The sequence below is a fragment of the Microcebus murinus genome, chromosome 23, assembly GCF_040939455.1.
Source record: "Microcebus murinus isolate Inina chromosome 23, M.murinus_Inina_mat1.0, whole genome shotgun sequence".
Classification (NCBI taxonomy): domain Eukaryota; kingdom Metazoa; phylum Chordata; class Mammalia; order Primates; family Cheirogaleidae; genus Microcebus; species Microcebus murinus.
Genome location: NC_134126.1, coordinates 13,506,069 through 13,522,149, shown reverse-complemented (window position 1 = coordinate 13,522,149; position 16,081 = coordinate 13,506,069). Strand labels below are relative to the sequence as shown.

The 16,081-nt window shown below is 38.5% G+C and overlaps 1 protein-coding gene across 2 annotated transcripts in view; it reads left to right on the top strand.

Annotated features, from left to right (window-relative positions):
• Positions 1–16,081, top strand: part of RGL1 (ral guanine nucleotide dissociation stimulator like 1) — a 244,339-nt gene that overhangs the window by 73,087 nt on the left and 155,171 nt on the right. For both annotated transcript variants that reach the window (XM_012736017.2, XM_012736000.2), the window contains exon 2: positions 6,667–6,830. In XM_012736017.2, the coding sequence (XP_012591471.1) occupies positions 6,699–6,830 (132 nt within the window). In that variant the 5' untranslated portion in view covers positions 6,667–6,698. The remainder of the gene's footprint in view (positions 1–6,666; positions 6,831–16,081) is intronic.

Sequence of the window (16,081 nt, the reverse complement as noted above, 5' to 3'; positions counted from 1 at the left end):
AGGCTACAAACTCACTCTGGGTTTTTCTTTTTTTTTTTAATATTAAAAACTTCTGCCAAATACTATCAGTGAGGGGAGGGAAAGTACAAAGTTTGACATCCAGTTGGACCAGCCTTTTGAAAATATTAATGCAAATAAAGGAGGAATGTCTTGCACTTCTTTAATTTTCTACACTTAACAGGAGATAGTTGCTTTTAGAGAAAGTCTCTTCTAATTCTGCAGGCACTATTGTGCAACCTTGCTCAACATTCAGGGAGACACTACATAATTAAAATTCCTTTGAAAATGGTTGCTCAATGATTGACATAATTCCAAAATACATCGTAATGGTAAATGCTTAATCTCTTATTCCAGTCAAGTTTTTTTAAATAAAAAAAGAAAAAATGATTTTTGAAAAGGGTGATGCAGTTTTGTAAAAAGTTGAAGCAGTATAATAAGTTTATGTCTAATCTGGCTCTCAAAGAGCTGGCAGTCTAGCAGGGGAGACCAGAGTAAGTTGTGGAAAGCAAAGAAAGCAACATGCAGAATATAAGTGAGTTGCCTTAGATAGACTAGAAATGCTGTTGAGATTCCAAACAGAAAGAGACAATGAGGATCTTACTTCCTGGCAGAATGACATACGTTGTCACTTCAAACACAGCCAGTGCTTGGTATTGCCATGGAACGGTCTGATGTGCCTCTTTCCCCAGGACAGATGCTGCCCAGCACTGGGAGTCTCTCTCTGTGCCATCGCGTCCTGGATTCCTTCCCATCTGATGTCTGTGTGCACCCCAGTTTCCATTTCTGTATAGTAATCTTTGATTCTGGACAGCTAATTCCCTGTTTTTAGAGGAGTAGCCCCTTGTAAGACCACTGTAGTGTGCCTCCCGCGATTGGGAGGCTGTATCTTGAGACCATCTCGGATCACTGAATTTGTAGACATCATAATAGCGATCATGATTGGTGAACTCCACTGCAGAACCAGGATTTGGATGCTAAGGATTGATGAGCATGTCCAAACACCAGCTTTACAAAACCTCAGCCAACTTACAATTGAGTCCATGTCAGAGAGTTTTGGATTGTCTCTGAATAGTCAAAAGTCATATTATATCCATGAATGCAAAGAAACTACAATAAAATTTGATTTTTGAATAGTGTATGAATAATGTGGGAGTAAGTACAATATATGACACACAGAAATCACCTTTCACTGTTTTGTTTAGTAGTATAAATCCCTCAGCTCTACTGGAAAAATAATTAAAGTAATTCAGCGAATATTAGTTTTACTTTCTACATCTGAGGGAAGTGAGTGCTTTATTTTATAACTGTAGGAAGGTCTCAGCAGTCTTGTAGTCTATTCGCTTTAAAGATAAGGAAACTGAGGCTGAGAAAGGTGAAATGGTTTGCTGAGTGGTTACACAGAGAATGAACTCATGATTTGAACCCAGGTCAAATTTCCGTGCTTTTTGCCCTATGAAATTCTCAACCTTTGAGTAAAACTGAAATGCAAAGACTGTTCTTGATAGCTTTCTAGGAGGAAGAGTTGAAGGTAGTAGGAGATAAAAATAAACAAACCGGTCTTATCTGGACAGGACCTGAGCTCATTAGGAAGAAGAATGAGGAGGAGAGAAGGTTGGAGGAAAGAAATGGCAGAAAAACAAATAATCATGGGAAGGGACTGCAACAGGGCAAATGCCAGACATTTTCAAGATTAGAAAAAATCTGCATTGAGCTAAAAAAAAATCAAAATATTTATTCAGGTAGAAGCAAGAATTTATGTGTGTAAAGGAAAAAAAGCAGAAACATTGTATTATTAACACTTATAATGGAATCTGCTGGGGCAGAAGAAAAACACAAACCTAGCAGATAAAGATAAGAACCACCAAACAATTCTAGTAAGGTTCTGAATTTAAAACACATTTTTTCCCTTCCAAAGTATTTAAAGAGGAGAGGGAAGAGAAAAAAAATAATGATTTATGAGGGATGTCTCATATACTATATATTATCATCAGAAGGAAAGTCAAATTTAATAAAGTACAGATTGACTTATCAAACAAAGTCCAGCATGGAGTTAATAAAATAAATATAGACTTGAGTGAAGTTGTACCCTAGCATTTGTTTTTAAAGCCATGTTCCAAAAAAGGGTATCCATGGGAGTTATGGATAATTTTTATCAAATGGCAAGAACAGACACTAATAATGGCACGTTTTTGTGTTCTTAGATTGTTACTTAATACTTAAGTTTTCAAGGTTAACCTCTGAGAAGCTGCTCCTTGACTTTTGGTGCCTAATGATCACCGAAGCCATCAACTGGGTCCTTTGTGATGACCGTGGAAAATGTTATGACCTTCAGTCATTACTTATTTTTGAAGGAATAGAAGAAATTAAGTTATTATGATTATATTAACATTAATTAACATAATTAATGTTATATTATATAACATATTAATATGTTATATTACTCATAACACAATCATATATTAATATAATCATATGTTATGATTATGTTATATCATAATTATGATTATGTTATAGATATGATATCATAAGTATAGTATTAGTAAATATTTAAAAAGAAGACACAGACTTTAAAAGCACTAATTTTAAATAAATACATTTATTTGAGGAAATATATACTTTCTCATTGATAATGGTCATATTATAATTATTTTCGCCATTTTTTAACTGCTAGTAATTTCTTCTAAGGCAGCTAAGATTTATAAATTTTGATTATAATGATCTTTGCATTTAACTTAACCTTAAAAATCTTAATAAAAAACCCTCGGGCTTTGGCGGAGATGTCAGTGCTGTGGGACTTGAAGGCAACACGACCTCAATAACCCTTGCATGTCTTTTCTCATCTGCAGATCATTTCTCAGTGTCAAGTGAGAGCATCTTTCTTCCATTCTATCAGACCTGTCTTCCCTGTTTTAATTTTACTTCTCTGCTTCATGCAGTAGAGATAGTGTACAATCATAACCCTTTTTCAGTTAGAAAAAAGTTCCTGAGCAATTTTCTTTTTTAACTTTTGAGAAAAATTTTGTTTCTGTGTTCTTTAATCAGATGTTTGCCTTTATATACATACAGCTTCTTTTCACCACCTCACTCCCAATGTAAGACTGATTTTAGCATCCAGTGGTTTAAACAAAATTCTGTTTTGGGTATCAGATATTTGGGATAACAGTTTTTCAAACTAATTTCCAAAAACCCTCATAAGGCTTATGATATTTTAGATCAATTCTTAACTAGAATAGAAAATTCTGCTTTTGGGTTTACAATGATTTCTTCTTATCCAGTGGTGCTGTTGAATGGGCTCATGTTAATGGTATTTACATGGAGATTTGTCTTTCTGTGTGTCTTATGTCACTTAACATAATGTTCTCCATTTCCATCCATGTTGTTGCAAATGGCAGGATTTCATTTCTTTTTGTGGCTATGTACTATTCCATGGTATATATGTACTGAAATTTCTTTATCCATTAATCCACTGATGGACACTGAGTTGATTCCAAATCTTGGCTATTGTGTATAGTGCCTCAATAAACATAGAAGTGCAGATATCATTTTGATGTACCAATTTCCCTTCTTTTTGATATATACCCAGCAGTGGGACTGCTGGGTCATATGGTAGTTATATTTTCAGTTTTCTGAAGAACCTCTAAACTGTTCTGCATAATAGTTGCACTAATTTATATTCCCACCAACAGTGTACGAGGGTTCCCCTTTCTCCACATCCTTGCCAACATTTGTTATTGTCTGTTTTTTTGATAAAAGCCATTTTAACTGGGGTGAGATAACATCTCATTGCAGTTTTGATTTGCATTTCTCTGATGACTAATAATGTTGAGCATTTTTTTCATATACCTGTTGGCCATTTGTATGTCTTCTTTCTGAGAAATGTCTATTCAGATCCTTTGCCCATTTTTAATTGGATTATTTGAATTTTTCCTATTATGTAATTGGTGCTTCTTATATATCCTAGTTATTAATAGTAATCTCTTGTCAGAGGGGTAGTTTGCAAATATTTTCTGCCATTCTGTGAGTTGTCTCTTCACTTTGTTGATTGTTTCCTTTGCTGTACAGAAGCTTTTTAGCTTAATGTGATGCCATTTGTCCAATTTTGTTTTGGTTTCCTGTGATTGCATTTCCCCAATGTTTTCTTTCAGTACAATAGTTTTATAGTTTCAGGCCTTAGATTTAAATATTTAATCCATTTTGATTTGATTTTTGTACATAGCAAGAGATAAGGGTCTAGTTTCATTTTTCTGCATGTGGATATCCAGTTTTCCCAGTGAAAAAGGCCTCAAGTCTCAGATCTCAAAATGCTTGAATATCCTCGTAAGAGCTGGCTGCCTCTCTAAGTCCTCCTTAGTTCCCCAGCGTTTTGGAATGGTTTACAACTCAGATTGCATCTTCTTTCCAAATGGAGTAAGGAGCAATCTGCAGGAAGCCAGTGCACAGTAGAATTCAGTTTGCAACACTGAAAATTTGCCAACTTTCACCCACACTGCGGAGATGAGAAAGCAGCTGTGGGCAGACACTAGAGTAAGCTGTGGGGTCACTGGGATACATTAGGCTTACAGATGTTCCATTGTACCCCTGAGATTTTATAGTTTGTCTGTTTTATCCAGTTATGTTTCCATGATATATGAAGGAGACAGCCAAAACCATTTTATGTAGTTTTCCTACTTTGTTTTGATTTATTTGTTGTTGTTTACAGTATTATCTAACAATAACAATGGAATTTCCTTCTCTACTAATCTGGCCTGTTTCCATTTTGCCTGTTTATTTTAATTTCCTCTTTTTCAAGACTGAAACCTCCACATGACTCTGCTTTGTTTATTTCCTTGCATGTATGTGTCAGCATCATTTATTAGCATGTCCACTCAGAGGAACGTTGTTAATTTATTTTGTAGACTTTGTTTCCTGGTTTGAAATGGGAGTGTATTAAGTGTTCCATGTTTCCAAGTACTTCGGGATGGTTTTGGTTATCAGTTTTCTCATCGTTGCTCTCCGCAAGCAGATGGGCTTGCTCTTCATGGCTTACACATGCGTCTCCGAGGCAGGAAAGTCACTCCTCTGACTGGTCACCCCTGCCCCTCTGATCAATTTCCATTTCTTTTTATTTGAGTAATGGGCTGTGTAAGCATAAGACCTGTTTTTTGTAGACATAACTCAATTCCCTGAAGACATTTGCACAAAAACTAGTCTGTTGTGAACTAATAAACCATTCCATCTTGTAGTATTAGATGCTTGGGGGTGTATGATGGATGTTAGACTTGTCGCTTTCTTATGAAGAACGTATAGCACACTGAGTCAATGAAAACGTTAAAAGGAAGAGGTAACTCGACTTTGACATCTGTTGCTTGAATATATTAGATCTGCTACCTCATTTCCACTGGATTCTTACGATTTACTGAATGATTGAATTACCTGTTTCATCAGACATTTATTCAGTATTTACTCTGTATATGACGTCATGTCTAGTCTCAAAATGGTTATAAGAGTAAAAGGTGACAATAGAGTTGAAAGCAAATAAATACAAATGTGTTATAGGTGACATGACAGAAGTCTGTCCAGAGGACATAGAGAGAGTAACAAAGGAGGAAGGCCTCTATTCTCTCTCTTGGGGTGGGGATTGGAGAGAAATGTCACAAACTGAGGCTGTAGGTACCGGATGTATTTGGGATCCAGGATACTTTAAAGTGGCGGCAACAGAGTGGCTGACGGGGCAGCAGTGAACGCATGGGGTGGGAGAAGGGAGGTGGCAGAAGCCAGACACAAAGAGCCTTAGATGCCCTGTGAAGGAATTTAGAGTTTATTCTCTAGGAAAAGTTTTAGGTAGATGGAACATCACTAACTAGTTTGATGTTTAGAAAAAATGAGAAGGATAAATTCCAGGAACTCCTCATGACATTATGGTGCTGAGCCAGGCAAGATACGATGAGCTTCTGAATGAGCCAGTGGCAGATGGAAACATGTCAAGGAAGTAGACCTTAGAGAACTGGTATCGATTTTTAAATAATGTCTTATAGCAACTGCTGATGAACCAACGCCCAAGAAGGCAACACAGCCAATTGATGTCAAAGAGAATCTCTGTGATTCCATTGCAACACGATTATTGTGTTATTTCTCACTCTGCATTGTAATACACCATATCATTAATACTGGTTTACAACCTTTCTGTCCTGAGGTTCTAAGCTTCTTAAGGTTAACAGCCAAATCACTGAGTTATTTGTGTATGCTTAGCATACAGCCTCGAACGAGCAAGTGCACAATAGATGTTTGAACAATAAAACTCCTGATACCCTAGCCAATGCTTCTCCCACATGTACCAGATGGCACGGAAATACCAATACACCACTTAGATTGGCCTTACATGTACACGCCTCCTGAGAGGGTCAAAGCAAAGTGATGAGCAGATGTAACAGGCAGATGATGCTTTTGCTTTGCTTTAAAATTTGTATCACTTTGTCCTTTATCAAAACACATCTCTATTTGCCAAAGCCTGCATTAACATACCAATAATGAATAATTAGAATGTAAAAGTGGCCATAAAAGTTGATGCCTGTTGTGATGCTGTCTTCAATAGTCTCATTATTCACAATCCAAGCATGATAATTTGCTCATATTTCTTTTTATGTTTCTAATGTTTTAACCTGGATGACACTTCCTTCTCCCACACAGATCCGTAATGCCTCCTGCCTGCCTCTTTCAAGATGGAGGGGAAACCAGTGGGAGAGCCTACCCAAATGGTGTCTAAATTCAAACTTTCCACCAAGGTAGAAGGGACAGGACACTGGCTGGTGGAAGATCATGCTCGAATATGGGAAGTTTTAAAGACAGAGGAGGTAAGATAACTCTGGCAAAGTTGCTACGATGTTATATTTGCTTGTATCTGAGATTTATAATTCTCAGTGTAGCCAGCACCACAGGCCAGTTTGGGAAATCTTTATTCAGGGGCCATAGGTACAGCTGAGACTGGAGAACAGTAAGTCAGGGCCATGTCCCTTGGACATTAATGATTGCACATTGATTTAGGCATTTAGGCAAAGGAGGCAACATTGACAGCCAGGGCTTAAAAAATAATGATCTGAGGCTCATCTGCCTATAATTCGCATTTTAGCCTGAGGTATAACCGGTGGCATAGCCCAGTCCTGCCTTCTCTCTCAAGGATGCCCGTCTGTGACTCTTTTCTCTCTCAAATCTATTATTATTGAAGTTTCAGTTTGATTTATATCAAATGTTAGTATTTGTATGTGAACGTGTGTGTGCGCGTGTGCACGCGTATGCTCATGCAAGACACACAACACACACACACACAAATACTCTTATTCCTTCAGTGGAAATTATAAATTATGGCTTTTATTTTTATTACGTGTTTGAGGTTAAGTTATACATAATGGTAAGATGTTGAAGAACCATTTCCCTATAGCCATAGTTGAAGGAAGAGTTATAAAAGGATGATTGGCAAAGAGAATGGAGTAAACTTGGACCTGGAAAGCTTAGGATATGCCCTTCACTGAACTTGGCATATACCCATCTTATCAGCCCGCAAAATAAAATGAAGGCTAGAGGTTTTAGTGCATGGGAAAGAACATCTTAGGGAGAGGTACAAAAGCAAGAACTTTAAAACAACCAATATGGTATTAGGAATATAATCAGAATGTGGTATTAGGAATGTAATCGGGAAAACACAGACTAGTTCTGGCTACCAGAAAGACCAGCAACTATTTTCTGAGTGGTCTCCCTGGGTAATATTCATTAATTGGGTGGTTGTCTAGTGTCTGGTTCTCAGCTTACAAGCTTAGAAATTTTATTTTCTCAGATATCTGACAGCAGATCTGTCTTTCTGGGGTAAATTCACATGAATTAAATTTATGCAACTGATGTATAAAAAGAAAATAGCAATCCCTTAATTGATAAAGACAGGTAGAAGAATTTCACCTCCTGGAATAGAAGGTCTAATACACCTTCTCCTTGTAGGCAAACCTAAATGGGAGATCAAATAATGGTGAGAAAGTTGAGTCCTAAGAATGGAATCATAATAAGTAAAATTATATAAATTCCTTGTTTGACAGCATGAAGCTAAGTGCATCAGTTAGGGCTTTTTAGTCACAAGCAACAGAAATTAACTCTGCCTAATTTAAACAAAATGGAAAATTATTAGAGGATGTTGGGAAGCTCACAGAATTAATGAGAAGTTTGGAGAACTAGGCTTGGAAATTGGACAGGAACCAAGCCAGTAGGAACTGCTCAGGGTACTACTACCCGTGGCACCAATTCCAAACTGGTCCTCCCCTCCCCCAGCCACCCATATTTTCATATTTCTCTTCCCAGGATGCAAAGCCCTGGGAGAGAGGAGCTCACTGCCAAGTTCAGTTGCATGTCTCATTGCCCCACAAAGATGTTGGGGATGCAGACTGGGGAAACATACTCCCTGGCTGAGTAGCTGCTTACCAGTGATGGCTCAATACTATGGAAGGGGAAATACAAATTGAATTTTGGTGGGCAGTTAAACAAGTGTCCCAAAAAACAAAATTCAAATTTATCTGGTTCGATAAATGACCTCTAAATGAAAGCTCACTTCTAATGCTTATTTTTGTGGATTCTATTTTCATTTAGGTTTTGGCTTTTAAGAGTTGTTAATTTTTTGCCAGCCTATCAATATATTAAAAAAGATATTTTAGTTTTATTTTTTCAAGCAGTTTTTAGTTGTTTGTAGTAGGAGAAACAATTAGGGTGTTCAGTTCACCATACTACTAGAAATGTGAGTCCTATATTCTCCTGTGAGTTATTTAAAAGCATGATCTTAAAATTGAAAAATATATTTTTTAACTTATAATTTGAAAATTATTTCACTTGGTCATAAAGTGTCATCTAGATAATGTTGAGTTTTTATTTTTTGGCCATGTTTAGTTAAGTAACTGCTTGCACCTGAATATTCACAACTGACATCTTACAATCATTGGTAAGTTTTATGTTGGAACAAACCAGTTCGTTAAATATAAAATATTAGTTTCATTTTCAATGTAGTGATTAATTGTAACTATTCTAAGTATTATCTTAAAATATAAATATTTAATTTTAAAATTATAAATAATACCTGTGTTTAGTTGAAAATAATGAAATCTTTATAGAAGGGTCAAGTATTTAAATGTCTTTCTAAAACTTCAGTACCCCTTATTTTTAAAAATAAGCAAGGGAGCAGTGGGAGGATTTGGTATGTTTTGTGGTGACGAAAATGTTCTGTTTTTTGATCATTGTGGTGGTAACGTGGGTGTACCTATTTGTCAAAACTCATTGAACTATATATACTTAACATGGACACACTATATGTAAATAATACCTCAATAAAGTTGATCTTGGAAAATGGGCAATGAGATGGGGGAACAGAGTTAAATAGATAGATGAGCAATTGCAACACAGTGTGCTGGGCGCTGTAACAGCTGTGTGCACAGGTATTTCGAGACGCTAGAGCACGAGTCCAGCTGGGTACGAGTGTGCTTACACGGGCGGGTGTCAGGGCAAGCAAGCTTCCCGGCAGGCTAATGCTTGAGTTCCTTCTTAAAGGAAAAAGTAGAAACTAGCCCAGCAAATGGAATTTTGGAAGGGAGATGAGAGCAAATATTTCTGGAAGAGGGAAAACTGTGTAAAGGGGAGTGTTAGAGAGAATATCCTCCAGTTTGGAGTGTCTGTAGCAGAAGAATGAAGCTAAGAGGAACCAAATAATGAAAAGTCTTATATGCCTCACTCAGAAATTGAGAAATTATCCCGTGGACACTGGGGAATCAATGAAAGGTTTTTGGCAGGGTAGTGACATGTTAGATTTGGTTTTTAGGAATGCTAGTCTGTCAGACATATGTGGGATGGCCTAAAATGCTTCCCATCTGCTCTAGTCCATATTGGTCTCTCCTCTGTCCACACTATGCTGGTCAGTGTTCAACTAGGGAGGATTTTGGGTTCTTTTGTTCCTGATGGTAGCTCTTGCTCTCCAACTAAACTGTCTGTCCATGATACCATGTCCATTAGTCCTAATTCCATTTCACTTATAACCCCCAAAGCACTGGCACTACCGGACACAGGTTGAAATAAATACCTGATGATTGATTGATTGATGAACATTTTCATGATTTAATGGTAATATGTTGTTTCTCTAAATTGTAACATCAACTAATACATTGTCATTTCTGGTATAAAGGTGATTTGCCATTGGATAACACTAAGTTGTGGTGATTTTTATTCTTACTATTTTTTTGGTATTGCTGATTGAATTTGCATTGAATCATCCACTATACACTGGACTTATCTCTGTTCCATGTTTTACATTCCTAAGAAGGCTACCAAGATATGCAGTGTTCTCTGTGTCTATGGAACAGAGATGTCCTCTGTGAAATTGAAGTGGTGAATGCCTGTATGGAGACTGGGCACGTGACCACTTCCTCTTTCTCCAGCTCAGGAATGGGGCCTCACATTGCAAGAACACACATTCTTGGAGGCGGAAACAGTAATGTGTTCATCATGCATGCTTTGGAGGTTAAATCATACTTATCTGAGAGACAAGAAGAGAGAGTTTTTAAAAAACTAGATGACGGTTTGGACAAGCAGTGGGGATGCGTTGTATTAAACTCTGAAGAGCCAGCTCTTTGCCAAACTGTGGTTTGATGACAGAGCCAGGATCCTTCTTTATGATTCTGGATGAATTTCTTTTTCTCTCCACTACGGATTTTCATGAGGCAAAGGGATAGATATTTACTTTTTAGGAAGTTATTAATATATAAAAATACTTTAAAGTAGAATCCCTGAGATAAGTAAAATAGACATATCATCAGTAGTGAGAGATGGAATATTGAGACTGAATAATATTCAACTGGGGTCTGTAAGGGAGGGAAAATATAATTTATTGAGCGCCTATCTGTGTCAAGAATTGTACTTGGCACTTTCATATTCATCAGTATGTTTAATTGTCATAGCCATAGGTACATTTTCATTTCACACATAAGAATTTGAAGAGTAGAGTTAAGGCACAAGCCAAAGATACATAGCTGGTATGTGGCTGAGCAAGATTCAAATTGGAGTTTATCTCTCTTCAATTCTACACTCTTATCTCCTCATGAAGCTATCTACCAAAATTGTTAAATCAATCAGATTCTGCATTTGGTTTCTCTGCCTGGACCTTAACCATTCCTGGCCAGAGCATCAACCTAAGCTCAGTACCTGGCACCAGTCTTGCTCTCGTAGAGCTTGGCTCTGCAATGCCTGGTGTGAACAAACACCCGTTGTAACCCTCTTCCACTCCTTAGAGTGTCTTCAGCTCATTTCCCTCTTATACTATCTGTCTTAGCCAATTTGGCTGCTGTAACATAGTACTGTAAACTGGGTGGCTTATAAAGAACAGAAATTTATTTCTTACAGTTCTAGAAGCTGAGAATCTGAGATAAGGGTCCCAACATGGTTGGGTTCTGGTGAGGGTCCTTTTCCTGGTTGCAGACAGATGACTTCTCACTGTGTTCTCATACAGCAGAAAAAGCTAGAGAGCTCTCTGGAGTCCCTTTTATAGGACATTAATCCTGTTCATAAGGGTTCCACCCTCATGACCTAATTACCTCCCCAAAGCTCTACCTCCCAATACCATCACATTTGGGGGGGGGGCTTTAACATATGAATTCTGGGGGACACAAACATTCAGCCCATAGCAGGATCCCAGTTCTCATGGAGACCGTACCTATTTAAATTGTGCCCTTGACTCCATCTTATTAAGTAGAGTCTAGAACTCTGCTAGGATCTTTGCAGTGCTGTCTTTTGGAAAACTGAGCTCTGTTCCACATAACCCAAGTTTTTGTTTGGGGTCCAATTGTCAACCTTCTTACTGTTTGGAACCTGGCTATTTTCACCCATTCCCTGAACTCTTGTTGCTTCCTTAGCTGTTAAAGCTTCCCAGAATCACATTAAAGTCTTCCTGTGCCCTTGCTTCATAGTTTTGTATTCTTGTATGAGATGGTCTCAGTCACATGCAGCCATAAGAGACACAGAAGAGGCTCAGGGAAAAAACAAGGTTTATTACACTTGCAGGTCCTAGAGACAGGAGGCATGTCATACCATGCAGAGCCACGTGGGCAAGACACGACGGTAGTCATGAGGCAGAAGACAGGAGCCAGGGAAAGGTTTAGGCAAGCCAGGGCAGGGTGAACATTTAGGATTGGCAAGTTTGAATAATTCCAGCTGGCCTTGGGCTATAGGGGTGGTCTCTAGTTGTTGATACCTGGCCTTGGCATGATTAAGGCAGAGAAATATTGTCTCTGGGATGTACACGCCAGATAGAGGAGGTATGGCTTTGGCTTGGTTAATTTGCATATCAAAGACATATTCCCTGCTCTTTAAGATTTGGGGAGGGTGGCCAGAAAAAAATTTTTTTGAAATGTTAACACATCATAATATACAGAAAATTGAAAAAAATATTTACAATATAGGTTTTGAGACCCAAATTACCAAACATCCTGCTGTGACCATGGGACCTGCACCAGTAGTCGGGGATCTCTCCAGCTGCAATTTGTCCACTTCATGTTTGGCCCTTGGTGCCACAGTCCCAAGTTTCCCTGTGGTTAGGACCATTTGAGTTATGGCATGATGCTTCTAATAAGTTTCATAGTCTAAACTGAAGGGGGATACTCAGGATATCAAAGCTTTCATTATAGTTAAACTTCAGTACTGGTATTAGGAGGTGCTCAGGTATCACCTCTGCAAGGAAGACATCCTTGACCCTTCTGGTCAGGGTTAGTGATCCTCCCGTGTGGTTCAGTAACATCTCTGCTCATCTATCTCATGAGACACATTGCATAAATAGTACAGACATACCTCAGAGATATTGCATATTTGATTCCAGACTACCACAGTAAATATTGTAATAAAGCAAGTTACCCATGTTTGGGGTTTCTCAGTGCATGAAAAATTATGCTTACACTATACTGTGGTCTATTAAATGTACTATAGCATTATGTCTACAAAAAGTATGGACCTTAATTAAAAATACTTTATTGCTAAACAATGCTAATGATCACCTGGGCCCTCAGCAAGTTGTAATCTTTTTACTAGTGGAGGGTCTTGCTTCGATGTTGATGGCTGCGGACTGACTGGGGTGGTGGTTGCTGAAGGTTGGACTGGCTGTGGAAAGTTCTTAAAATAAGACAACAAGGAAGTCTGCCACATCGATTGACTGTTTCTTTCATGAAAAAAGTTCTCTGTAGCTTGTGGTGTTATCTGATAGCATTTTACTCACAGGAGAACTTCTTTCAAAGTTGGAGTCAGTCCTCATAGGGCCTGCTGCTGCTTTATCAACTGAGCCTGTGTAATATTCTAGATCTTTCATTGTCATTTCAACAATGTTCACAGCCTCTTCACCGGGAGTAGATTCCATCTCAAGAAACGTCCACTTTCTTTGATGATCCATAAGAAGCAACTAACTCTGCATCCATGTCAGTTTTAGCATGAGATTGCAGCCATTTAGTACATCTTCGGGCTCCCCTTCTAATTGTACTTCTCTTGCTATTTCCACTGCACCTGCAGTTACTTCTCTACTCAAAACCCCTCAAAAGTCAGCCACAAGGGTTGGAATGCATTTCTTCCAAACTCCTGTTAATGTTGATATTTTGACCTCCTCCTATGAATCATGAATGTTTTTAATGGGCACTAGAATGGTGAATCCTTTCCAGAGGTTTTCAATCTATTTTGCCCAAGATCCCATCAGAGGAATCACTATCTATGGCAGCTGTAGCCTTATGATATGTATTTCTTAATAAGACTTGAAAGTCAAAATTACTCCTTGATCCGTGGACTGCAGAATGGATGTGTATTAGCAGGTATGAAAACAGCATTCATCTTTTCGTGTATCTCCGTGAGAGCTCTTGGGTGACCAGGTGTATTGTCAATGACCACTAATATTTTGAAAGGAATCTTTTTTTCCAAGCAGTAGGTATCAACAATGGGCATAAAATATTCAGTAAACCATGCTGTAAATAGATGTGCTGTCATCCAGGCTTTGTTGTTCCATTTCCAGAGCACAGGTAGCAGTAGATTGAGCATAATTCTTAAGGGCTCTAGGATTTTCAGAATGGTAAATGAGCATTGGCTTCAACTTAAAGTTACCAACTGCATTAGCCTCTAACAAGAGAATCAGCCTGTCCTTTGAAACTTTGAAGCCAGGCGTTGATTTCTCTTCTCTAGCTGTGAAAGTCCTAGATGGCACCTTCTTCCCTTATAAGACTATTTCATCTATATTGAAAATCTGTTGTTTGGCATAGCCATCTTCATCAATTATCTTAGCTACATCTTTTGGATAACTTGCTGCAGCTTCTACATCAGGATTTGTTGCTTCAACTTGCACTTTTGGGTTATGGAGAGGACTTCTTTTCTTAAGACTCAGGAATCAAACTCTGCTAGCTTATCCTTATCTTCTGCATTTTCCTCTCTCAGCCTTCACAGAATTGAAGAGAGTTAGGGCCTTACTCTAGATTGGGCTTTGGTTTAAGGGAATATTGTGGCTGGTTTGATCTTCTATCCAGACCAAACTTCCTCTGTATCAGCAATAAGGCTGTTTTGCCCCCTTATATTTATGTGTTCAGTGGAGCAACACTTTTAATTTCCTTCAAGAACTTTTCCTTTGCATTCACAACTTGGCTCACTATTTAGCACAAGAGGCCTAGCTTTCTGTCTGTCTTGTCTTTTGACATGCTTTTCTCACTAAGCTTAATCATTTCTAGCTTTTAATTTCAAGTGAGAGATGTGCCTCTCTTTCACTTGAACACTTAGAGGGCTGTAGGGTTATTAATTGGCCTAATGTTAATATTGTTGTGTCTCAGGGAATAGGGAGGCCTGAGGGGAGGGAGGGAGTTGGGGAACGGCCGGCTGGTGGAGCAGTCAGAACACACACATTTGTCAGTTAAGTTTGCTGTCTTATGTGGCACAATTTGTGGGGCCCCAAAGTATTGACAAGGTAACATGAAAGATCACTATTTTGTTATAAGAATTAATTGAATTACCATATGTAAATTGCTTATAACAGAGCTCTGCACATCACAAGCAATAGATGTAGACTTTTATTATCATTGAGTGAATCAGTAGGGGGAAGAATACAAAATGTTACACTACATTGGCCTACCAATTAATTGTACGGCAGTTGCCTTTGACCTCTGCTGCCTGAATTCAAGATTTCCCCCACATTCTGGAAAGCTCCACACGCCAGGATTCTTTCTATAATATGTTGTTAAGTGCCTGCAGAATTTGAATTGGCTTACACAGCTGCCTGGCTCTGATGAGACTACCCTGCTAAGATTCATACAGGATGATCTTTCAGAAAGACGGACAGTTAGCCACAAGTAAATAGCATTGTGTTGAGATATACAAATTATTTTGGGGGTACACCAGATGAGGGTGTGTTAGAAGCACTCAGCTCCACTCCCTCTGTCGCCTGTGTGCGAGGAGGTGCGACACTCCAGTTAGCAGTGTGCTCCTCAGGCAATGTGTTCTTGCACTCCTGTGGACTGGGGGTTATAAACCGTGTCTTATCCTGGCTGCCGATTCAGGTTGCTGAGGTGACAGTAACTTGAATGGGAAAAGGCAAACGTCTCCAAGAAGATAAAATAAGATAGAACTGATCTGAAGAGAGCTTCTCCCTGAAAAAATCTCATAGACATTTGCAGCTAATTTAGCCTGGTCTGTTTGGCTCCAGGCCTAGAATGAGCCCGCATTCACCATACCAGACATGAATATATCTTTACATTTTAGGATAGAGAGCAAAGAAAACCCCTGCTAAATTTAGCAAACAAAGAAAAAAAAAAAAAAAAGACCAGTTTCTTGAGGGCGTGGAAAGCATTCATTAATGAAAGTCTTAAGTTTCCAAGAAAAAGTTTGCAAAGCAGTTCTGTTTCAGTCCATTGTTTCCCAAAATATGGTCACCGTACACCTCAGGGTCTCCTTTTATTCTCTTGAAAACCCCATTATGTCAGGAGAAGCTCAACACCAGGCAGTAAGAGGCAGGGGCTAGGAGAAGAGCTTACATCCTGACGTGTTTTCCATGAAAGGCAGTCTCTTCTGTCCTTTGGACTTA